Source organism: Metopolophium dirhodum, chromosome 8 (genome assembly GCF_019925205.1).
Source record: "Metopolophium dirhodum isolate CAU chromosome 8, ASM1992520v1, whole genome shotgun sequence".
Lineage (NCBI taxonomy): Eukaryota > Metazoa > Arthropoda > Insecta > Hemiptera > Aphididae > Metopolophium > Metopolophium dirhodum.
The window spans coordinates 28,114,389-28,140,932 of NC_083567.1; the positions used below are offsets into that span (position 1 = coordinate 28,114,389).

Sequence of the window (26,544 nt, forward strand, 5' to 3'; positions counted from 1 at the left end):
ATTTGGCCACAGGATATGCGAAAACATGTATGACGCAATCGTACAGGTGGCCTTTCGGCCCAGAGAAGGTTGATAAGTGGGACACAGAGCACAGAGGTGGTGCTCAATGCTCAAAGTTATAGTGACTACAGTAAATCTAAAAATAGTGTTTCGGGATTCTTTAAACACGGTGTAGGATTCCTCCTTAATCCTTATACACTTTTCCTGGGCCATTACCTTCTATTACATCGATATTTTGACCTACTATTCGTAAATTTTGAAAACGACATTGAAAATTTAAATAAAAAACTTTTTCGTTTATATACTTATCAGGTGTTAATTATTATTTTTAATAGGTAATACAATTTTTTTTTGTTTTATTATTATTTATTATTTATAACTGATAATGTCTTGAAAATTATGAGTACCTACAGTAACATTTACAAAATGCAGATATTATCAAGTAATATAAATATATTATTATGCAATGTTATATAAAGTATGTATTTACTATTTATGATGTTAATTATTTATGTTTATATTGTAATTATTATCTCTACCTATGTGGCTATATTATGACTATTATGTTGTTACCTAGACCTAGACGGTAAGATTTATATTTTTTAATAAATCATTGCATACAAACAACAACTCTGAGAGTCAGTCTATATTACTAGGTATATAATATTATTTATAATGCTAGTAAAGTAATTTATTCTACTATTAGTAAATAATAGTTATTAATATTTAATATATTATAATATGTCTATGTGAATAATTCAATTAAAATCATTGCGTACATATTTTGTTAAATATACATTATTTTTATTTATTTAGGATAATCGAGTATGTAACTAGGGTCCCGAATGTGTTCCCGAAATGAATAACTCGATAATCTTAGTTCTTTTATTTAATTACTTAAACTCAAAAGGTTCATATAACCTTTTGTTAACTTTTAAAATATGCCAATTTATGCATACTGACTTCATGTCATCTCCCTTAAGTTAATAGTTTTTATTAATTCTTGAATCTAAAATAAACATAATCTGTATTAATTCTGTATCTTCCATCGCATACTATTATTAATATTATTATTATATTTTTTTTTATCTTTTCTGTATTTTTACATAATTGATATAATTTTATTGATTTTATTTTTGATACAATATAATAAAAAATACATTTTGTTCTATTTTCTACTTCAGCTCATCTGTATCACACACTAGTCCACGAGCTTCTAATAAATTTAACATCCTACTACTTTTTCTAATTTTCCCTATATGACCTGAATATGTTATTTCCATATTTTCTAGATTAACCAATTTTAAATTAAATTTGTTATTGTTCCTATCACCATATGCTGTTATATTTAAATATGCCAATATTCCCCTTAACCTTAAACGCTTAATAATATTGTTATGCCCATTGATCCGTTCCAAAATACTATTATTAGATCTCTATTTATGGTGTGCAAGTATTTCTGAAGGTATATCGTACACAAGGTTGATGGTTTATACTGTTGTACTAACTACAAATGTACAATTTTCCCAACAAAGGTTCCATCAAGTCTCGTTTGTGATGAAATATTCTTCTGATTACTTGCACTACTTTATCCAAGTCACAGCGCCTGATCCTTCTCAACTTATCATCATGCGTAAGTACGAGAGGAAACCCCTCCAGTTTTACTGGTTTATATTTTTCCGAACTGTTAGAAATGGCCCTCGACACCAATAATATCTCTGATTAATTGCTCATATTGAATTCAAAATCCACTACGAAGAAACGGACATGATAACTAAAATATGAAATTACATTATTTAATATAGTACGTATCTAATAATTTATTATATCGTTTGTTTTATATATTTTTTTTAATCGAGCTGGTTAATCGTTAGCACACATCTCTTTATTAACTCGTGCAGCACTGCCCCTACGACTAGATAAACCGGTAGATTGGGATATGGATCATCAATTACTGAGTGTAAAAATGCCGTTACTGGTACCATAACTAAGTTTAATACCCTTTACGACAGTGGTAACGACATTTACAACATAACAACCTCTAGTTTGTTTCTATTATGTGGTGCCTAAAACATCCCACGCATGCCATTTCTCTTTTGAGTGGTTGTATAGGTGCACTAGTAAGAAGTACATTTTTTAAATTTGTTAAAAAATTGATGGCTTACAGAATAAGCGGATATATTATTACGGGCACTAGCGTATTTTCAATGGCCATGTTTTTTTTCTTTAAATTTACTTTTATTCATATATACCAGCTATTATGCTTATACTTGACGTTTCTTCTTGCCGATTAATTTCTGAAAACATAATCATGTAATATATATCTGACTTGATTAATACATCATTATTACTTTTATATTCTAACCTAATATAATATTATTACATGTTAATACCATATATATATTTTTTTTCACTTTATTTATAATAATTTTATCTATTAATTATTTTTATTTAAATTATCTAATTTATTTTATTATTATTATATCCATTTTTATCTTGTCTTGTGTATCTTAATTTTTCTATTTATCTTGGTGATGGTGGTGGGGTAAATGATGTATCATTAAAACTTAAAAGCTCTTTTATAATCTTCTTTTCTTTGAGTTCTATATTTTACTAGCCTTCTAGGTATATCCCTGACCTCAAAATGTCCAACAATTTTGCTTTAGAAATTCCATTTTCCTACCTTTTTTATAAAACATATTCATGGTCATTAAACAAGATGTTATTATATTATAATATTACTATTAAATCAATAATAGATGATACAATATTTTAAGAAATATTATTAGTTGTAAAATTTGTTATAATAAGATTTTTTTGTTGAGTAAATTATTTTAAATGACATTTATTAATATTAATTTCAAGTATATTAGCATTACACCATTAGTAGAACCTTCAACCTATCAATGTCATTTTGAAACAAATGACAATCCTCATGAGTGTTAATATAATAGTATAATGATCATCTTCAAATAATAAATATTTAGCATATAAAAGTATTTTATCCAGGAAATTTATAAAAAGTAAAAATAAAAAAGAAGAAATATGATTAACCTGTAGTACTCATGACAGTTGACCTAACTTTTAAATGGAACTGAAGAATAATAGATGATAAATTATTAAATATTATATAATGCTCAAATAACATATTATAGTTTTATTTTAATTTATCAATAACCATGTTTACCTACATGTATGTTGTTTACCCTTAAACATAATGCTTAATTAATAAATAGTTTCAATATACACTTAAATCATAGTTTAAAATAAATAATTATTCACATTTTGATGTCTTCCTCTTGGTCAATAGTTGGGTGATCAATAACTTCTAAACAACACAAAAATAAAAATAAATCAGTAAAAATTGTACTTTTATGTCATATATTTTGATTCTTATCATAATAAATTACAAAAGAAAAATGTAAGTTGTTATGTTACTCACCACTGGTTTCTTGTCCTTCCATAATACGCCAAATCATTTCTCCATATGTGTTTCCATAATAATCATCGTCACTATTGATACTGGGGCAGGAAGAATCCGAGTCTAGGATAGTGCTCAATCTCGGTAATGTTGACATAGTCTCCTGTGGTTCTTCTTTTTTGGCATGGTTTTCTGTGTTTAAAAATATTACTGTTTGTTATAAATTATATATATATTATGTATCATTATTTAACAAAAAAATTTTTAAAAATAATATTACTTAATATCTTCCTCCTGGATAGTTTTAGTTTCTTTTTCGGATGACAGTTATTGACATGTTTGTCAAGGATTGGTGGTTCTGAAAATTCAACCATATCCTCTAGAATCTCTTCATTTCTACCTGGGAACGCTCTGATATTAGTATTTTTATACCGGTTTTTTTTCGGACATTCAATGTCGTTATTTTTTTGATCGACTGTAATAACATTTTTAGCAGCGCTTATCTCTACTATTGCTCTAGAAAGTTCTGGCTTATGTTCTGAAGCAACGTCTCGACCCAAAGACAAATTACTCAATTTGTTAATGTATGCTAATTCATCACGCATCTGATACTCCATAAGTTGTAGTCTATTGGATGGATCAAAGTATTTGCGCTCTTCGTATTCAACTTTAAAACATTTATCAGCAACACGGCCCATAAACTTGCGGACCTCCGCTCTTGGATAGTTGGCCTGCAAGAATATATTACTTAAATCAATTAATGTTTCGTTGAACCAACAGATGCAGTCGTCAGAAGACTCACTTCTAAACAAGGGTTGATAACTGTAGCTGTAACTATTATTTTTCTTCTGAAATCCAGTCGGTAAAAACAGAATGATGGGTCCCGTAGACCTTCATTAAAACAACTGTGGACCAATTCTTTAGTATTGAAGTAGTCTTTGCGTTCCATTTTTATATCAACCAGATACTGATAAAATGGCTGAGTCACTTCAATTGTGTACAATAAGTAAACAGCACCTATTCGTGCTTCTCTCGATTTAGATCTCAAAAACTTGGTTGCCACTGCAAGAGAGTCCTGGGCGGTTGTGATGTAATGATGTGGGGCTAAATAAGTGTGCTTATTTTCCCTATTGAGCTTAGCATAAATTTCATGGAACTTCGAAGAATTAAAAAGTTCTAAAAACGAACTGTACAATAATATTTTTTTTTTGATAAACAAGTCAATTAAGTTATAAGAATCGATAAATAAATTTGAGTAGTAGGTACGCAGTTCCCTCGAAACTTTGATAGCGTTGTGGGCATATTTCTTCTGTTTTAATGTAATTGGGAAAACCAATTCTTCGTCTTCACTGCTCTCTTTGTTACTTGAACTGCTGTACTCAAATTCTGACATTTTTTTAGTTATCTGAAAATCAGAAAAATAACTGCTCTTGAGTACCAATGCTGGTATCTTTTGATTGGATTTTTGTTTGAACTTTACAAAATTTGTATAAGTCGTAATACTATGGTTATCTACCGTAGTAGCAAATAAAAGTGTATAATAACAACAAGTACCTAGTATAATATTATAATAAATTAATCTACCTATTTGATATGATAATAAAATTATTTCAATAATTATTTGTGAATTAGGAAATGTAATTATCACTATCAGTAGCAAATCACATTAAAAGTACGTTACACCGACATATTTTGTTGTCTCTGCTTACAATTGTGTAACATAACAAATTTTACGCTCAGCAGATCACATTTAGCTACGTTAGTTAAAAAATTAGTGAATTGACCCCTTACAAAATATAAAGGTAAGATTATTATCTATGCAATGTCATAAGATTTCTGTTTTCGTTATATTTTAATTTTAAAGCAAGCTATGAGTACCTATTTCAAGATGTACAAATAACAATTTAAAATACTCATAACTCGCTTCAAAATTAAAATAAAATAAAAAGCTTATGACATTGCCTAGATAATAATCTTACCTTTAATTTTTAAAGTAATGGAGCTAAACGCAAAATTTACTATGTTACGCACTTGTAAGACGGAGAAAACAAATGTCGGTGTAACGTCCTCTTAAGGTATTTGCATTAAATAATGTTAGGCCATTGATTAAGTAAACATTTAAGCAATTAAGTTTACTTAATCAATGGTTAGGTATTGTTACGACAATATTTAGACCTATGACGGGAAGTGACAGTTTTTTTGTTGGCGTACATACTCGATTGCAATTTCGATGACCCAAGCGTGTTCGGAGATGCAAAGCTAGGCATCTGATATATTAATAAAATGGTTTCGAATTTCGAGCATAGCCGCTAACTGCAAGAGACCACCGAGGAAGAGGAACTATTCAACTATAGTACTATACAGAAAAACCGTTTTGTTCTAACTTCAAAGGTTTCGAGTTTTCGACCACTAACTATAATCGTGGATTTTATGATAAGAATTGATAATAATGTTATCAAAAAAATACACGTCAGTTGTGTTGCTCACGCGGACCACATGAAGGGGCAACTAGTTACGTGATTATCCAATTTGGATCCTTCAACAGTAGTTTACTCGTTACCAACTACTGTAGATCATAACGACAAACGCATTGCCGGCGTTAGAAATTGAGGGCAAAATAATGTGAAATAATATTTTGTTGATTTATTTTTTATACTTACACAAAATATAATATTATATAATACATATTTTATGAAATGTTTTAAAACTGAGATTGCACCGTCACTGTGGATATATTATGCTTTATGTTTTAAATGCTGTACCTAAACATTTTCAAAGGGACAATTTATAAATATCCGATCTCTAGGGGCTAAACGTAACTTTTGGACGAAGTTTACTACCAGAAAAAGTGTCAATAGACAAAAAAATTAAAAATTAAATTAAATTCATTGTAAAACCAATAGATCTGATCCTTCGCTTCACTCGTAGTCTAAAAATAAAAAAAGAGATTTAAGAGTGGCGTTGTCAAATATACCTATAAAAGAGAACTATTAATTATTATAGTCTATAGTAGATACTATACTTATACACGTACAATATAGACAAAACGCGTGTACGTAGTCTGAGTATAAATCGCTCAATATTGGTTCTAGAGTAAAACTACGTATTGAAAAATTGAATCGTGACATCGTGGATCATTTGAACTAAAATCAATAAATCCAATCGCTCCACTCAGAATATGGACAATTTTGAAATTGAAAATATCTATAATAGCTCAAAAAGATTCAAAATATTTAAAATGCTAACATAAACAATCGGTGAATATTTTAAGTATATCCACGCTCCACGGTTATTCGTCTTTGAATAACAACAAAATAAGAAAATAGTTTGATTAGAAATCGTTATTTTACTCGGTAATATCCTATTTCATGCACTGTTGAGGGGCGTATGCTTAAAACTGGGAACTTGAATATTATATATTTATATACTCTGAAGTCTGAAGACTAGGCCTGAGTCTGTATATTATTTAAAGTATTATGTATTATAATTTGTATGTAAATCCAATGCTAATTTGTCTGACCTGGGGTGGATACTGGATAGTCCTTATAAGTTTATACATTTCCCATATCTCAATGTTTGGTTTCAACGGCCACTACAGAGTGCAGTGACCTCCATTGACTTATATCGTGTTATTCCCCGTACAAATAATCATTACAATTTTGTTTTAATTTTTAAGATATTCTAATGAGGAGTGCTTATCAGTTGTTTTAATTAAACTACGTAAATGAATAAAAAAAATAGAAGTACCTGTAGGTAGGTATATGCAGTATAAGTAATTTAAAACATTCGTAAACATATTTTTACGTTCTTATACAAATATTAAACTATAATATGTAACAACAATTGTTCAATTATTATATCTATTGTATCTTTTAAGTTTTGAGATAATTATTTTTATTTTTTTCAAAGTTAAAAAAGATTTATTTATTAAATATAAAAAGAGATATTTTATTAGCTTGAAGATGATTGTAAATTTAATAGTGATTTTTGCCGCGGTCGCGTTAATTTCCACTTTTCATGGTGTTCGTGGACTCGACAACGGATTGGCTTTAACACCACCGATGGGATGGCTCGCGTGGGCGAGATACAGGTGTATCATTGACTGTGAAAAGTATCCCGATGAATGTATCAGGTAAGTCGATAAAAGTATTTCGATCCATCAAAATCAAAGTAATTTATTAATTATTAGTATTTAAAGTTCAGAAGAGCGAAGTATAGTGGACCAACATTTTCACTCAGCTCATTAATACTTTAAAATACTTAGGTATAACTTATAAGTCATAACTCATAAACTACTCTTCCAAAATATTATTTACATCTAAATACTCCAAAAAATATTCTGCTTGGTAATAAATAATAATGAATAATTATTACAATAGTAAAAAATGTTTTATGACTTATAATTAATTAAAAAAACATCTTAAATTACCTTAATAGTTTTTAAAATAATGCATGTCAGTGGTGTATTATTTCATAGATTTTATATTTTTAATCATAAAATGAAATAAACTCTTCACAATATTATGCATGATGGAAAAATATATATTTAGAAGTTTAGAACTATTTTTTTTTTAGCGAGAAGCTGTTTATGAGAGCGGCGGATTTGCTGGTCAGCGAAGGCTACGCAGACTTAGGTTACGAATACGTAATTGTGGACGACTGTTGGTTGGCCACGAATCGATCAGCAGACGGTATGTTAGAAGCCGACAAGAAAAGATTCCCAAGCGGCATCAAAGCTCTGTCAAACTACGTAAGTAATGTTGCAAGACGGTGTAATATATGAACACTGTTATTCGATTTATTTGTTAAAATATTTATAAATCCCAACAAAAACACTCCGTCAAACTTCACCGCTCTTATAATTTTTATAGCAGTTTTTTTTATTCTAAGCGTTTTTTACATGGAGTTTAGCGGTGTGTTTTTCTTGGGATATCACTTATTTTTTGTTAATACCTTTTTATTTGAAAGTCATTGTTACGTAACTAGAAATGAGTATAATAACGTGTTCTAAGATAGAATATTATTAAGTAATAACTTTTTTTTAAAACACTGGCATAAATTTATTATGGTATTCACAGTTGAGTACGCGACAAAAAATACGTGGTTTTAAATTTGAATAATAATAATTTGATAGCGTGATTGAGAGTGAATTTTGCCTCAGCAATAAGAGTAGTGGAATGGATGAGTGGATCGGGAGGACAATATTATATTATATAATATTTTTGTCTCATACGAAAAATCGGACTTAAAAGTACTTGAACATTTTTGGTTTTAACTTTTAAGCCATCCAACCAATTTGCTAGTGAGTTCACCGGTTCCCATCTGCACGATATTTCTGATTGATTGATACCTTATAATATATATGACCTGTTATGTTTAGCCGTTTGCCCTCTAGATATATTAGCATAAGTTAGCATGATTTTTCAATGGTACAACCTGACAATAGAGACTCTTGTTAACTCTCTGGCTCCTGTTAATATAGTAATTACGTTAGTGGCTAAACTCTCTTTTTATCTTTACTTTGCTTCGCGCCACTACCGTTGCGCTGGATATTTTTAAATTAAATTTAAAAACAATAATCCAGTACTGTTTCTAATATTATGTAAAATATATACCTATATACTAGCATATTTGTTATAAATGAGTTTGATTTGTCTTTAATACAGTAATGTTATCTGTTATAATATGTAATGTCAAACAAATATAACTACCAAGGCATATAATATACAAAACGTTGACAGGCTATTCGACGCGTGAGACGTATTTAATTTTTATGTTATAATATAGTAATGTATCACTGCAGATACACTCGAAAGGACTGAAGTTCGGTTTGTACCAAGACTTGGGCTCGAAAACGTGCGCTGGTTTTCCTGGTGTGTTGGGCAACGAGGCGAAGGATGCAAAGCGATTCGCGGAGTGGAAAGTCGATTACGTAAAACTTGATGGATGCTTTTCGGACGTCAGGGACATGGACAAAGGTACCCTATGGCCTATATGATGTTGTTTGAATTCCGATACGTAACTAAGAACAAAAAAGAAACAAACAATTTACCCACGACCCACCAAAAATAAACGCCTATATAAATCATATAAATATGATGTAACGTCCTAACCCATCATAGGTATAGTCTTAAATAATATAATGACTAACCATAAACCTTAAAGTTCATTATTGAGGGTATTTAACCTACTTACTAAATATAGTATTAATAGGACGTAGCAGTGGCGAACGTATAGTGTATGGGAGTTGGGGGATCACCCCCCCCCCCCCCCCCCCGCCTTCGCCACTAATTTTTTCCTGCATTCGCTCCTGGATCGCAGTCGTACGAGCATTCTTCTTAATAACGCATAAAAAGTAGATTTTAAGTTCAGAAGAATGATATCTTAGTCTTTTATTTTAAATATTAGAATGAATTATTATTAACCTAATATCAAATTTAAATCTAAGAAAATTATCCGGTCCCCACATAAGCTTTTCTTAATTCTTAGTATTTTAATTTTGAAGCAAGTTATGAGCAATTTACAAAAAGTAACTTTTAAGATGGACTAGAACGTCGTCTTATCCTCAGTACATATTTGTTTTAAAATAACTAATAAACGAGATCTTATACAACCCACAGTTTTAACATTTATCGTCTAATCGTACGAGTTATTAAAGGCTTAGTTAGCGGCATTACTGACATAGTGACATACAGGTATCTAAATAATACATGTCACATGACGTATAATTAATTGTCATAACATGATATAGTATGTACATTTTCTACGCCACAGGTTACGTTGAATTCGGAAAACACCTGAACAACACTGGGAGGCCCATGGTTTACTCGTGCAGCTGGCCAGCGTACCAAGAATTCAAAGGCATGAGGGTAATTTTTGAAAAATAATAACATAAATAACATGCATTTAACAGAATTATCGTGTCGTAAACTGTCGTTTAATATATGATAAAACAAATGGCTAAGTCGGTTACCTCTTTGCTGTACAATAGGAATGTAGAAGTAGAATGTACCAATAAATACCTCAGCATTGAGTAGTTGTAGGTCACTGTTAATTGTAATGTATGTGTCAAATTTGAATTAAATAATTAATCATTACATACGAAAAACAGTTCTAATTAATTTCTAAGCGGAGACGGTACTGATCCTGTCATGTAAATATATAGTGCTATTTATTTTAGTATTAAAGTAATTTATTTTACCATTTGGTAGTAATAATATGTAAACTATTACAATAGGCAATAGCATAAAATTAATCTAAATGTTTTGAAAATGGCATTATGTATATAAGATATAATAATTAATAATACCTATATTATGTAAAAGTTTCAAATCCAAACGAAAAATATTTTTGAATTTTACTTAAATAACTAAAATCGTTATTATTCGTCCAAATTTGAACTTCAAATGTTTATAGAAAAAATCAAGTATATATATATTTAGTAGATTTTTTGCTTCCAGTATGAACTACTTATGAGTAAACCTTGTATTAAATGTCTAAGCCTACAAATCAAACACTTTATACATTTTGAACTAAAAAATAATTTGCAAATTTTTTTGATTTCGACTAATTCTGCAGTGAAAATTTGAACTGCAAATGCTTATAAAAAAAATCTGACAGTGAACACCAATAATCTTATTTATAACAAACCATCTCGAAATACAGATCGATTACGCTTCAATAGCTGAACACTGTAACCTGTGGCGCAATTACGGAGACATTGACGACTCGTGGAGCTCCGTTATGGACATCGCCGATTATTTTGCCACGAAACAAGAGTTCTGGGCTCAGTACGCGGGACCCGGACATTGGAATGATCCAGACACGGTATGCCGTTGTATTTATACATATTTTTTATCATTATCATTATCCACAGCAAAGTAAGTTTTTGTAATAAGTTGGCGTATCTGAGTAAATGTTATATTCAACATTATTTTATTCTGCAACGATCCACGAACGTTATCGGCTTTTCACACATTTAGAAATTTGGCGCCCAATCTGTATATTATAGGTGTAAAATAACGTCCTGGCTGACTGATTCATCATCGTCGAGCTGGAACCGTTTTAACCTCTAAATATGAAACTTGGTCAGTATAGTTTCATTTTATGATGCAGTGAGCCAGTGACCCACTAAAAAGGATTTTCAAAAATTTGCATTTTAAAGAGGTTCTCAAACAAGAATTTAGAGATTCACAATGGAAATAATTCTTCTTTTTGTATATAAATGGTTATCATTGACTACTCAGACAGATGAGATAAAATCCGACATCGAATCTTATACATTTTTAGAAGAGTATACCAAGAAATAACTATGTAGTTTAGTGTTTGAGTGAGTTTATCTATTATAAAACTTAAAGTTAAAGAACATTATCTATATGTGCGTAGTACAAACACTGTACATTATATTTTATTATGAAAGTGAGATATGTTCTTTTTTAAACTGTAATTATATACATACTCGTAACTTGCATAATAATTTTATTGAAATACCTGTCGTAAAATCCTAACATACAATAATTATACAAACATAGATAATATTCTTAACTTTATGTTTGATGACAGATTAATTCACTCTAATAAATATGAAAGCAGACATCTCTAGGTTGGTTCTGCTGAATGAAAATTTGCTATGTTGTAGGTAAGTGAGTCAAAGCAAGAGAAAACAAATAGTGTGAGGACATCCCCTTGAGGAAATTTCAACTTATGTGGGTATACATTTTCACATTTATCATTTATTATCTTTGATTGTGGAATACATTTTCATTATTATATCAAGAAGTTCATCACTAGACACTAGACAATTCCATTAAAAACTAAAAAGTTAATAAAAGTACTTAAAACATAAATTCATTAGAAAATATGAGATTTTTAGTAATATTTTATTCGAGATTCTCAATTGTTAGGATAATAGTCGATTGTGAAAACGAGTGATTTTCTGACTTTATAACGCAGTGCATGTTATTGTTTTATTGTAATAATTTAGACTGCCCATTTTTAACATTCATTAAACACAAAAATTAATAACAAATTATTTATTATTCTATGATAAAAATTTCAATATTGTTTTGAACGTATTTGTTACAAATAATCGACTTATTATTACTATCAATCATATAAATTCCGAATCCATTGTGGCGTACATGCATGTACGTGTCTGTGTTTGACTTCCATAGCGCACAATACGGCTTTACGATTATAATTACATACCGCAATACCATACATTTAACATTTAGCAATAAACATTTTTTAAAAAATTCCACACTTAAAATGTTGCCACCTAGGAGCCACGCCCGCGCTCCTCTGCAACCACCTAAATACGAAACAACTTTTCGCAGCTCTTGATCGGAAACTTCGGCCTGTCGTTCGATCAAAGTAAATCGCAAATGGCCATTTGGGCCGTGTTGGCCGCGCCCTTGCTCATGTCCACCAAGTTATCTGCCGTACGTCCGGAGTTCAAAGAAATCTTGCAGAACAAAGAAATCATCAAGATCAGTCAAGACACTATTGGCGTGCAAGGCACTAGAATATTCAGGGTGAGCGCTTCTAACGTCTATCAAACCATACTTATATGAAATTACTTATAGTATATATAGCAGGTGCATATTATATTAAAGTACTATTTATACCCGACGAGAAGGTAGGTACGTAATATTAGTATTATTTTATATTATTGTAATAAAGTTGTGTGCTTGACATATTTAACTGCCTAAATTTATATTTGTGTTCATGGGTGAGTGGGTGGATACTTGCCTTATCCCTAAGTGATAAATAATGGAGTAAATGATATATTTTTAATATTTTCGCTAGTTACGCGGTATAAATGTATTGTAATAATTATACTATACTATCTATACTAATAGGGGGTCACCAATTAATATTTTTGAAAATCCACATTAAGAATCTGGAAATTGTTCGTGGGCCATCAAAATTGCTGACATCGGTAAAAACCAATGAACATTAATGGTAAATTAACACTAGAACGTATAATACTATCGGTTTTTATTTTTTTTTTTGTCTGTGGGTCGGATAAGATTTGTCCGTGGGCCGCCAATTGATCACCTCTGGACTCTGGTATATACATTTCATAAATCATAGTAGACACAGTCATAATATTATTATGTAAAGTACAAAACAATTATTACATATTTACATGTGACTATATTGAATGGTGTGGGGGTGAAGATGAGTGATCATCTGCGTGATCATGTGCCACGATCATAAGAATTAGATACCTAGGTACTAAAAATATGGGGCTTTATAGTATCTCCAGTTTTGTCATTGATAATCGTTACCATTGTTAAAGTGTGTAATCACCATTTTTAAAAAGTACCTAAAACAAAGTAAATTTTTGCGTTTAGCAATACTGGCAGTTTTGAGAAGTTAGAATTATACAGTGAGTTAACCTAGTATCTAACTATCAAACCAAAAGGTAAGAATATATTATTATCAGTGTTTTCTCTTGGGTATTTAAATATATTTTAATTTTTAAACATAAAATGTGAACCAAACAAATTTGAATAAATACTGATAAATGTTCATATCTTTCAGTAACCTCGTCCTTTTCTAACATTAAAATTTAAAAATAAATATTTAGGCAATATTTATAGTTATTAGTTTACGTGTTCGTTCACAAAAACAATTTTTACAAGTTACACATATCCTAAATATCCCCACAATGTAAAATGTGGTGATGAATAACCAAAAGGTAATAAGATACTAATATATCTAAAGTTTAATTAGGGATAAATCGATAACCAAAGTTAGGAAATCCTATGTATGAATTTGATTATTGACCATTCAATTGCAACTTAAAGGCAATATAATGCAATAAATTAAACAAATAGACACCGATTACCCATAATCACTGCTGCCCACCGGCATCACTATTACATCGCTTATTTTTTTTAACAGTATTTTTTTACATTTTACATTGTATACTGTCGGAATTTTTAACAGAAACATAATATTATGTACCGTACGTAAATACGTAATACACTAATACGTATAATGTACATAATATATTGTGTGAATATTTTAAATTTTTATAAAAATAAAATTTAAATAATTTATTTCCGATTTTCGATCTATAGTATTTCTAACCCTTTTCTCGTATGATTCGATTCAGGATGAGGATATTGACATTTGGAGCAGACCGGTAAGACCTGTTTACAGCGGATTTTGTTCTTGTGCGGTAGCGTTCGTTAGTCGTCGCGCGGATGGTGCTCCTCACGCGTACAAAATTACAGTGGAACACTTGGGGCTATTAAATCCAAACGGTTACACAATAAAGGTAAATATTTTTTTTATAACCACTGTTTTTTAACTTGTGAACAGAACGCAATATTATTATTAGACACGAAAACACCTTGTCCTGTTGTACCTTAAATACAATAAATACCTCAAAAATGGTTGATACTTAATTGATTTGGTGTGGATTTTTTTAAAGTAGTATTTAGCTGCGATAGACACTGTTTCTCAGGTCTTTATTTAATGAGAGGTTTGAGACGGACAGATGGCGCAGATGTTATTTGGTGAAGATAGATTAACTGGAAGATCTGCATAGTAAATATTTTGGAAATCTTGACACATCCTCATATTTGGATACCATATTCCCAGATGGGTTTTAGTATTGATTTATATATTAATTTGTTGTTGTTGATCGAAAGTTTAGACTTGAGAATAGGGCGTAATATATGAAGGCTAGAATTAAGAACCTTTCTTTTAGTTTTTAATATTTAGGTGTGGATCCCAAGTTAAAAGCTTGTCTAAATTAAACCTAAATATTCAGTTTGAGTTGTCGTTGGGATTTGGTTGTTTCAAAAGTGAGTTGCAGGTAGGACACTCTATCAGATTGTAATTCTTTGAACGATATAGTGTCGCGTATGCCCGGCTTTAAGATTCTATTGAAATCGTTTTTTTTTTTTTATTTGAGTATCGATTATTTACTTTCGACGCCCACCATCATAAAATAAAATCTAAGCCTGCTGTAAAACTATTTATTTTCTCCCACGTACCAGACTACCGTTTCGCAATACCGAACACACTTACACTTCATTAAAGCCACGTGTGATTAGCAGAACTTTTTTACGTATTTATAGTAATAATTATATTATATTATTATTATATGTTACAGAATTTATACGGTGGGAAATACGCAAACAATATCAATAATCAATATGTCTTGCTAAAATCTGTAGTTCGTGTTCGAGTTAATCCGTCAGGTAAATGATATCCTATGATACAAACATTTTTTAAAATAACTATATTTAGACTATTTGTTATATTTTAATTACTTGTGTTTTCATTGTTTATAAGACAACGTAAATTTTTTTTTTAACATTTATTTGAATTTTGAATATATACAATCTGTAATAATTTACAATGAGCATATGGGATGGAATACAATTGGCTTTGACGACGTGAGAGGAGTAGCTACCCAGCAGTAACACTCGACGGAAACGCACATTTTTAAATTAATATCGCAAAGCCGGTTTAATTAATAATTTTGATTTATAAAAATTGAATTTCGAACGAGTAAGTAGTTATAACCACTTCTATTTCCACTTATATTATGTTTATTAATTATCAACTATTTATCATAACTGTAAAAACTCGTTCAAAATGCAATATTCATAAATCGAAGTTCTCTATAAAATATTCTGTTTCGGCCGCTTCGGAATATAAATAAATGAATAAAAAAAAATTATACTAATAAAATTAAGAAAAAATATAACATTAATTTTCAAAATGTTCTGTAATGTTCAATAACTTTGTAACGATTAGACATATTTTAAACAATGTTACCTAACACTGTTTGAGAAAATGAGTGTTTATATTGTTAAAACAATGTACCTAAGCTTTTATATAAATTTTCGTTTTTAAAGAATTAACATAATATAGGAGCAGCCGGCTTATTAAAATATTTATAATATTATAAATTACCTATATATTTTAATCTAGGAGTTGTGTTCCTGCGATTCGACGTTAACAAGTCGAAGGAAGGAAATGTAACTGCACTCAACCACGCGGTAGAATTTACATGAATTCAGTATCGTACCTATGGCTATCACCTATTATCACGATAGATAATAATATTATAAGTTGTTCATAATATATTGTTGTACTTTCAAACTTTTAGAAATAGTTTACAAATATGGTCAGGATCAACTATTAAACGTGTAATTTAATATATTTAATATTTATAATAATTTTACATGATATTTCAGCTTATTATATTTCAGCTGTGTGGCTACAAAAATTAAATTCACTATAAATTGCAATTTTCAACTCATGGCAGTCAGCTGATCTGATTTATTTATCGTAGCTTGTAGGCAGTGGTCTGTAATTGGGCAATAGACATTCTATAAATTATAAATATGTATACTAATGTCTTATAATAAAATTTATCTAATAATTTTAAATACTTGCCTAATTTTGTTTTTAATAGCATTGATTAAATAAAATACTAGTATTTATAATCAATGATAATTTTTTTTTATTTAATTAAGTGTACCTATTGTTTACAAACCTATTTTCACTGATTGCTTAAGCTATTTGTCGTTGTTTTTTTGTAAACATTTTAAGGAATTGGTCTGATTTAACAGAAGTAATGTAATAGTAGAGTTTACGAAATAATTCTAAGGAACGTTTAAGTTAAATAGATTATGTTACTATACCAAGTTTAAATATTGAAAGCTTAATTTTTACGTCTCCGATGAAACGATACATATCTATAGATTTAGAGATTTTATAAATAACACGCAAAAGTTCTATTGCAGTCAAACCCATTCAGTTATAGATAACTAGAGCAAGGACTTTCGTGCATTTGCATATTTTTCTGGTTAATTTTATCGTATGCTTAATAGTACAAAATTTAAAATACAATTCACCATCAAATACTCAATTTTTTTAGTGCATATTTTTACAGTTTGAATAAATCAAGCATTTCAGAAAATATTTTTTGGTAAATCAAGGTTATCAATTATTTAATTAAAGACGATATAGAGACTAATTGTTATTTTAATGGTCAGTGGACAGTGGGTAGTTTAAAATTTAGATTACAATAATATGGTCTATTGACTATTGTCTATAGTGCAACACAAATTTTATCAAATAATTCATTACGTACATTTAGTTGTAGTTTTTTTAGCTCATATATTAAACTGTTTGATGCATTAGTTCATATTTTGAAATGCATATTTAATGATTTTTTAGTACATTGAGTCCTTTCTTTAGTTCTTACTCTTTCTTCTCAAACAATTCCATCTAAATATCTAATACACTGTGTTCAGCCAATTTTGTAGCAAATGTATATGTACTTTTTGTACTTTTGCCCCCTCCATGCGACCATGCCCCTCCCCCCCCCAAATTAAGCTCTGGATCCGCCACTGCCGTCTTATACAAACGAGCGACATGGCAAAATTGTTTTAAGCACTTCCATTTGTAAGTAGAAATCTTCTTTACCTATTATCAAATTTAAATTTAAGAATATTATCTGTTTCATCTCGTGGGTTTTTCATGATATTTTAATTTTTCAATCGAGTTATGAGTAGGAATTTATAAAATATTACAATTTTAAAATCACATAATTGTTTAAAAATTAAACTATCGTAAAAAACCTAAATGAAGACAATAAAATTATCTTACCTTTAAGTTTGATTGTTGGTCTATTCACTCCATTGTTAAAGAGAAACTACTAGTACTACCCATAATTGGGAGGGCTGAACTCAAATATTTCCCATGTTGTAAGTTTGTAAGACGGAGGCAACATAATATGCGAGTGTGGCGTCCAGTGGCGGACTGGGAGAAAAAAAACAGTCCGGGAAAATCATAACTTTAGAGGCCCTCAGTATACTAACGGCCTTTTTTATAATGTGTATATATTTTTTTGTAAACACAATTAAGCTTTTAAATTTTAATAAATATTTTAATTAATTGATTTAAGACTAAATAAAATAACTATTGTAAATTTGTTAGTTTGAGTATAAAATTATCTCAAGTAGTTGTTATGACGTATGCAATTTAAACTACAATCAATTTGATTTTAATAAGAAAGTTTATCATTTAAAAAATCACTTTTAGTTTTTAACATATTAATAATATCACCATTATCAATACTAAATAAAAACATTTTTTTCGACTGCCATGCCATCATTATAAATGCGTCCAAATTTTCTTCACCCATTGGATTTCTCAGACGAGTTTTAATTATTTTTAATATAGAGAAAATGATCTTTCGCATGCTACCTATATTAAAAATTTCAATAGAAATTCAGGTTAGATCTTTAAAATAAAATACATAGGTACAAATTATTGGAACATTCTAACTGTGTACTTACTTGAGTACATGGTAATGTCAATAAGTATTGATAGGCCACGATCAAGCAATTATATGCATTGCCTACTATATAGATAATATTTTAAAAGAACATCTGGGTTTTTATGTTTAATATTAGATACTTGTTACTTATTAGATTTAGATAATATTTTAATTTATAATTTCACAATAATAATATTAATAAATATATTATATTTCATACGAGCAGCGGCCCACCGGGAAATTTCCCGGTATCCCGGTCGTCCAGTCCGCCACTGGTGGCGTCCTTATAATATTACCTACCTAGAGAGCGTTAAAAATAATTAATTCTCCATCTGAAAAATAAAGATAACTAAAATATTCATCACGTGGATTGAACCAATCTCTTCCTCCACTCACGTCTATGCAATTTATTTTATATTTTATCACATATTTTACTTATTAGTTATTAGTTATTACACAATATGTATTAAGTAATATGTGCACTGTGCAGATTGCATAACTCTCCTGTGAAATTAAATGCTTTTAATAAACTACTAAGTAAAGGCCCACAATAAAATATTATTATGATGATCAAAGAAAGTTTTTCGTACCAAATATCGTTTTGCTACAATGCTACTGCATCTTTCATAAATATTAAAAAAAAAAATATATATAAAAGAACTTATATTATAAACATACTTATTATCTACATATTAGATTACCTGATTACCATTACCTATTAGCATTGTAGGCATCTTAAATTTCTTCTTTAAGTCCCGATACCAAGAAGTAACGTGTTTAACAAATTCCTGACTTCAATACCTACTTAATTTTATGAATCAAAAGTTCGTTTTGATCAAATAATATAGATGTGTATAGTTAAATCAAAGTATTTATTTAATATATCAGTGGACTGGACTGTGAGTTAAATATTTAAAATACCTACACACAAATGTTTATTTTGGTGTCTAACCCACCTATCTTGATTCTCAATTATACCTATTTTCTGTTATCTTATAAAAAGCCGGTTATCAACATTGTTATCACTTTAAATTTTAATTACGTCTCCTGTAAATTGTAATCCGTATTTCATGGTCGTCAGTCGTCACTCGTCAGTCGTCAGTCGACTGCTAATATGCTCTACAATACTATTCTTCTACTTTTCTAGTCTACTTATATAGTCTAATCGGCTTGTCCGTGAGACCGTGGCTCCGTGGTACGTCATTCATCTGGCTGATGGCCATCATTCTGTCTGTTCACTTTTTTTCACTTTTATTTTGTAGTTTCATTTAAAGTTTTTTCCTGTCATTAATTTTGATTATTTAACACCTATCTTAACTATTCAAGCCGAATTTCGATTGTGGTGATTAAAAACTTGGCTATCAATTTCATCAATCAGTTGGAATTATAAAACATAAAAATGACTACCAACGGTGACAAATACTGTTATCTTTCCGAATTCAAATGGTTACAAAAATTTGGGCCATCGTACTCGGTCAAAGCAGAAAATGTAAGTGTATATTTAAACTCAAATGATGTAACAATGCACACGTACACTTAATATTGCTTATTTTTACATTACGATTGTTCAGATCACAGCGTTAAAAAGCCCTTCGGAGTTTTATCGCACACTTTTAGACAGATGTCGAACAGCAAAACATCGCATTGTAATAGCTTCTTTATACCTGGGCATTGGAAATCTGGAACAAGAACTTGTGAGTAAATTCTGCATGGATTGTTATTATGATGGGACTTATCCCTGACTTTGATTTCAGGTAAACACCATAAAAGATGCTATGGATAATAGGCGAAAGTTAAGCGTGAGGGTTTTGTTAGACGCTAACCGTGGGTCAAGAGGTAAAGTAAGTTCACGTACCATGTTGATGCCCATATTGAATCCATCATTTGATTGTCGTGTAGGTAAATATGGTAAAATATAAATTAAACACATTATCTAATATATTAATTATTTGTCATTAAGGTGTATTTGTACCATACCCCAAAATTAAGAGGTCTTCTCCGGTGGCTGTTACCTGAAAGATATAATGAATTAATAGGAATACAGCACATGAAACTATATATGTTTGATGACTCTATAATTATCTGCGGAGCAAATTTAAGTCAAGACTATTTTACTAACCGGTAAATAAATGTACCATTAATTTATTTTTTGTTTTTTAATATTTGTGTTTTCATATTGACATTGTATTAGTATTAAAATAACCGTGATTTGTATTAATTGCAATTTTAGACAAGACAGATATATTCTCATTGAAGACTGCAAGCCATTAGTAGATTTTTATATAGGATTAGTTGAATTATTAGGCCGTATGTCATTTCAGCTGACAAATAAAAACACTTTAACTTTGGATCCTACTTGGAAACATCATCCATATAAAAGTCCTTATCAAACGTATGCTTCAGAGGCTAGAAAACAGTTAATACAATATTATAATACACACATCAAACATCCAACTTCGGAAAAAGGTAAAATTTAAATTTTTCTTTAAAATATAATGTGTATATTTCACTACCTATGACAACTTACTATTCTCATATAATTTTAGATACAGATACAATAGTTTATCCTTTAATTGAATTTCCTCCATTTGACATACACCATGACAGTCAAACAACTAATCTTCTTATGTGTAATGCTGAACCGGGATCTACAATGCACATGGCCACCGGATACTTCAATATACCAGATATTTACACAAATACTATGTTCCAAAAATCAATGGCTAACTTCAAAATATTGTTTTCTCATCCAATGGCCAATTCTTTTCAACAAGCTAAAGGACCCGCTGGATTTATACCTACTGCATACAGTTATCTCACAAATACTTTTTTTGGTGAAATTGAAAAACTCAAACTTCATGAACGTATTTCTTGTTTTGAATACCAAAGAACTGGATGGACTTTTCATTCCAAGGGTTTGTGGTACACTCCAAACAATTATGAATTGCCTGTACTCACAGCTGTTGGCTCTTCAAATTATGGTATCTACCTATTTTTTTCTTTAAGTATAGATTTGGGACAGATATAATTTATTTTAACACTTTTTTGCATCATACAATTTAGTTTATTTGATGTTGGAATTATTTTTTTCAGGAGCCAGATCATTGAATTGTGATTTAGAATCGCAATTGATAATAGTAACAAATAATAAAAAATTGCAGCAAAACTTTCATACTGAGAAAAGTGATATTTTTAAATCAACATCATTATATATACCAGAAGGTGAATTTAAAGCACCTCTCTGGGTACGATTTGTTTTAAGAATGTTTAAAAATTATTTTTAATTATTTTGAGTAATTTTATTAAGTATAAAATTGTTTTTTCTTAATTCAATTATTGAAATAGTCCAAAATACTAATACTGTTATCACTTTGGGTTTATATATTTCAATTTCCTTATGAAAGTATGTTGATAGCAAAAAAGGAATTGTTAATATAAATTTATATTTGATCAACACTGAACATAAAATAAAAACAACTTTTATTTGAGATAATACAAAATTGTTGCTGTATATTACTCTGGTTAGAACTTAAAAGTTGGGTTGTACACCAGCTAAGATATACAATTTTACTGAAGAAAAGTACTTTTAGGCAAAGCTCATATTTTAATCTATAAAAAGTAATTATTTAGCTGAAATCTGTACTTAGCTTATAACTGTTTATTATTATTTTGCTACTTCTGTACTTTTCTCAAACACTATTGAGAAATTTTTAAAAATAACCTATCTTAAGTACTATTTATGATATATTTATAAAATACAGGGTGCGGCAGTCAAACCCAACGATTTAAAATGAACTGGTGGGTGTGGCTAAAGTGGTAGAGATTTCGGTAATGTTCTTATCGCTTTTAAATACGCGGAAGTTAGTTATCATGGAGCATTGGTTCGCGGTAAAAGCGTATTACAAAAGTAATGATACATGTAGTAGTAATGTGTGGCTAACCAAGAAAGGCTTTTGCCTGACACAATCTTTAAAAAATGAAGTTTTTAAATATATAACATAGAATTCCACTTGTGTAATTTTTATTTGTTTGGCGAAAAATAAATAAAAAATTTTTATTTTTATTTAAATTATCGGATTTGACTGCCGCACCCTGTATCTAAGGTGCTACATAAAATATAAAGATCCCTTTTACTAAAAGTAATAAATAATTTATTTTGAAACAAATTGAGTTGATAATAGTTCCCTTGTAGAGAAGAATCTATAATGTATTAATTGTATTTAATGATAAAATATATTTATTTATTCAATGATTTTGTATTAATCTTCAATTTCATGTTGTTATTTATAATTTATTATAATTTTGTAATAAGTTACAAATTATAATATTGTAAAGTTAATATTATTTTAATGTATTTATGTTCTAAAAATAAATATTTATTTAAAATATATTAATTTTTAGTTTAGCAAATGTTTTACTATAGTAAAACAATATAAAACTATTCTTGCCTGTTGATCGCATTTTATCACATGTGATAAATTCAACTATTTGGTAATTTATTTTATTTTTATTTGTTATTTGTGTACCAATTTCATTATTTTTTCTTTAGGTAAAATTTTTTTTTTTTAGTTTTTACACATCAATTTTCTTATACTAAATAATTATTTATTCTTCTTTTAATATGTGTGTGTTAAATTTTAATGTGTTTTAGTTATTACTTACCTTACCCACTTATGTATTTGAATGAATAGAGGGTGTTTTATTGATATAAAAATTGTAAAAATGTGAACATTAGGGATAAAATCTAAAACTACTATTTTAAAAATAGATACCAACTATAGACATAATTTTCAATTAATAGATAGGGTTACATTAATCTAAAGTAAGTTGTAGATCCTTTTAATTGCTGGAAATTAAGCCATAGAAAAAAAATAAAAACACATTCCTTGCTTCGTTCAGTTGTACAGTAGTTATCTTTGAACTAAAATGCCATTAATTTATTACGCTTATTTTAATTCATTAAGTGTTTATATTTTTAAAAATTGAATTGTATGAAATAATTTATATGATCTAATAATTAATAAATATTGTAAATATGTAAATATATTTTTATTATTGTGTATTTGTGTAAAATTATTGATAATTGAACCAAATAACTATTTTTTGTTATAAAACGAACATAATATAGGTAGATCTATCACCAATTTGTTTGCTCAATATTTTTATTGAAATAATTTTGTATTGTATTTAGAACTATTTACAAATAAAAACTACTTAATAAATAATAATATTGTAATGTACCTATACGTATTCACTTGTTTGTTATCAAAATATAATATAGGTAGGTAATATAAGAGTAATGTCTTGTAATTTTGTAGTTATATATTTTCTTAACAATCTGATAAAATATATAGGTAATTCAAATTAATCTGGAAAATTTTCTCATATATACATTGATGAATTCATTTATAGATGCATGTGGTATGTAAACAGTACTTATTTGTGATTACTAGTTAGAAATAAGTTTGTGAGTATCTACCTATAAAATAAATAATTATATTTGACCCATGGAGTAAAAAAATGACTACTGGTGGTAGAGACGTAAATATAACGATTTGGTTTGTGTAAGAATGATTTTCGCTCCTGTTGGCCGTTTTCCCGTATTTCCCTTACAAAACTACACGCGGTCGCTTTCTACTTTCTAGAGTAGCAACCAGCAGGACTCCAGGAGTCCATGAGTCTCAAGTCCATCAGACGAGCACTATAAACTTTTGAACTTGTGAAGTTGGCCCACCCACTGTGTCCTAGAACTTTGAGATCAGCACCAAACGAAAGAAAATTATTTGCAAGTCTGTTTATAGAATTTGCAAGTTCCCCGCTAGTACGGCCGCTGTGAGCTTTTAAGTTTGGAAGTTGGCCCACCCAAGTTGTCCCAGAACTTCAAAATAGATATCGAACGAAAGCTAATGATTAGCAAGTATTTGCAAGTCTATTTTTAGAATTTTGCAAGTAATTCGGGCGGCTAGTGAGAGGTGTCAAAGTTACGAAGTTAGCTTACCCAAGTTGTCCTTAAACTTTGAAAATGGTACCGAACAATAGCTTTTAATTTGCAAGTATTTGCAAGTCCCTACTTATAATTCACAAGTCATTCAAGTGGTTGCTATAAAGTGGCTGCTTACTTTTGAAGTTTTGCAGTTGTCATTTTTTATTCAAATTAGTTTTTTATTTTTATCGATATCAAGAACACAATTCGTTTACAATTTAAATGTATGATTGCGTATGTTGATGTGTTAAAAAAAATTAAAGCATTGTCGACGTGTTAGGGCAGTATGGAACTATAATTGTTCCAGGCTCGACCAGAAATTGAAGGTTGTGTAAATAAAGTATTCTTTATAAGGACACTGTAAAGTACAAGTGTTTCTCAAAGACCTGAAACTTCAAAGTGGGTATTAAACGAAAGGTAATGATTATAACAAACATTTAAAAGTCACTATGGCAGCCACCATTAGCTTTTGAATTTGGGAATTTCGGGCCAACTGTTTCGATCAAGAATTTTATAATTGGTTATCAAACAAAGCCGATAATTTCAAAATATACTACCTACTTATTTCAAATTTTTATTTAGATTAAGACTTTTTTATTTGTTATTAGTATAAAGTATAAACTAAATGTATGTAATAATACAGATTTTATGTTGTTCATATTATAGAACAAAAAAAGTTTGATAGAATCAACCTTTAATTTGTTATTAGTATATTTTATTACCTATTTTTAATTCTCAAGTCAAAAAATATAACATATAATAATAGTGTTGTAAGTTGCAATTTATAAAGTAACATATATAATAACATAATATTTTGATTTGAAATTTGTTGAAGTTAATATCATGTTTCAATTATGATTTATAGTATAAGAGTGAGCACCACATTCTTTAAGCATATCAGAAAATTGTTATACTTGATTTCATATTGCAATATTCGCAACCTTTCAGCAACTTTTAGCAACCTACTTAAAAAATTTGCAGACTCATTTTTATATACTAACTTTATCAGGAAACAAGCTTGGATGAGGGGGCTAGTCCCCAGCATATTTTCCATCATTTTGGATTTAGGAAATATAGGTAGGACAGGTTTTTTAATTTTTATTCAAGTTCGTATATTTATAATTATTTTGTTGTACATGCGCAAAATATACACTATTTTTTGTTTCCAAACTTCTAAACGAATGCATTTAAGGTTGGTCCACAATATTGTTTTTGTTTTTTGAGAAACAGTGAGTGTATTTATAAGGAATACTATATATACCATAGGCGTACGCCGCCTTCAATTTCTGGGCGAGCCTGGAACAATTATAGTGCCATACTGGCTATTGCCCTAACATTTCGACAGTGCTTTAATTTGTTTTAACACATCAACATACAATCATACATTCAGGCGCGGACTGGTAAAATAGGGCACGGGATGCTACACAATTTAAAGGGCAAATAACATAAATTGTTGGGGCGAATTTAATACATGTAGATTATTTATAAAATATTAATATATTTTATTTTGTTTTGAAAAAATATTGAATATACGTTAAACACGTAAATAAGTACCAAGTTACAAAAAACTTTCAATCAAAGTTGTACAATATTATAGATTACTAGTAATAGTAAGTTGGTAACAATCTGTTGTTCATTAGGTGTCTAGAGTCTTTAAATATATAATAAATAATATTAGGCAAATATATTTTAGGGCAAGGGATGTTGTAGCATCCCAGCATCCCAGCCAGTCCGCGCCTGGACCAGTTTGTATAGTTAAATTTGGCATGCGAACTATAATTGAAATAGAAAACCAGAATAGGTGCATTGCAGATGACAAAG

General features: G+C 29.3%; 3 protein-coding genes across 7 annotated transcripts; 2 read left to right on the forward strand and 1 right to left on the reverse strand.

Moving 5' to 3' along the window:
* Positions 1–95: 95 nt before the first annotated feature.
* Positions 96–16,892, forward strand: LOC132950826 (alpha-N-acetylgalactosaminidase-like). Of its 3 annotated transcripts, none has more exons than XM_061022409.1 (10): positions 96–478; positions 7,403–7,553; positions 7,997–8,171; positions 9,225–9,399; positions 10,196–10,290; positions 11,087–11,248; positions 12,757–12,954; positions 14,547–14,711; positions 15,555–15,642; positions 16,382–16,892. In XM_061022409.1, coding segments are annotated over exons 1-10 (1,293 nt in total). In that variant the 5' UTR covers positions 96–477; the 3' UTR covers positions 16,465–16,892. The 3 variants fall into 3 exon arrangements, with proteins under 3 accessions (XP_060878392.1, XP_060878389.1, XP_060878390.1); XM_061022406.1 differs by having other exon boundaries at positions 96–442; XM_061022407.1 differs by lacking the exon at positions 96–478 and adding an exon at positions 616–1,804.
* On the reverse strand, positions 1,833–5,822 carry LOC132950828 (uncharacterized). 3 transcript variants are annotated; one of them, XM_061022411.1, is made up of 6 exons: positions 5,453–5,552; positions 4,224–4,826; positions 3,702–4,152; positions 3,443–3,631; positions 3,283–3,328; positions 1,833–2,297 (listed from the first exon to the last, which is right to left on the reverse strand). In XM_061022411.1, the coding sequence occupies exons 2-6, from the start codon at positions 4,812–4,814 to the stop codon at positions 2,291–2,293; spliced, it is 1,284 nt and encodes a 427-aa protein (XP_060878394.1). In that variant the 5' UTR covers positions 4,815–4,826; positions 5,453–5,552; the 3' UTR covers positions 1,833–2,290. The 3 variants fall into 3 exon arrangements, with proteins under 3 accessions (XP_060878394.1, XP_060878393.1, XP_060878395.1); XM_061022410.1 differs by lacking the exon at positions 5,453–5,552 and adding an exon at positions 5,637–5,822 and having other exon boundaries at positions 1,834–2,297; XM_061022412.1 differs by lacking the exon at positions 5,453–5,552 and adding an exon at positions 5,637–5,822 and having other exon boundaries at positions 1,838–2,297; positions 3,443–3,613.
* A 2,811-nt stretch (positions 16,893–19,703) lies between the features above and the next one.
* LOC132951065 (CDP-diacylglycerol--glycerol-3-phosphate 3-phosphatidyltransferase, mitochondrial) lies at positions 19,704–23,800 on the forward strand. Its single transcript, XM_061022757.1, has 7 exons — positions 19,704–20,229; positions 20,312–20,434; positions 20,495–20,635; positions 20,701–20,861; positions 20,971–21,206; positions 21,287–21,721; positions 21,834–23,800. The coding sequence occupies exons 1-7, from the start codon at positions 20,140–20,142 to the stop codon at positions 22,022–22,024; spliced, it is 1,377 nt and encodes a 458-aa protein (XP_060878740.1). The 5' UTR covers positions 19,704–20,139; the 3' UTR covers positions 22,025–23,800.
* The last annotated feature ends 2,744 nt before the right edge of the window (positions 23,801–26,544 follow it).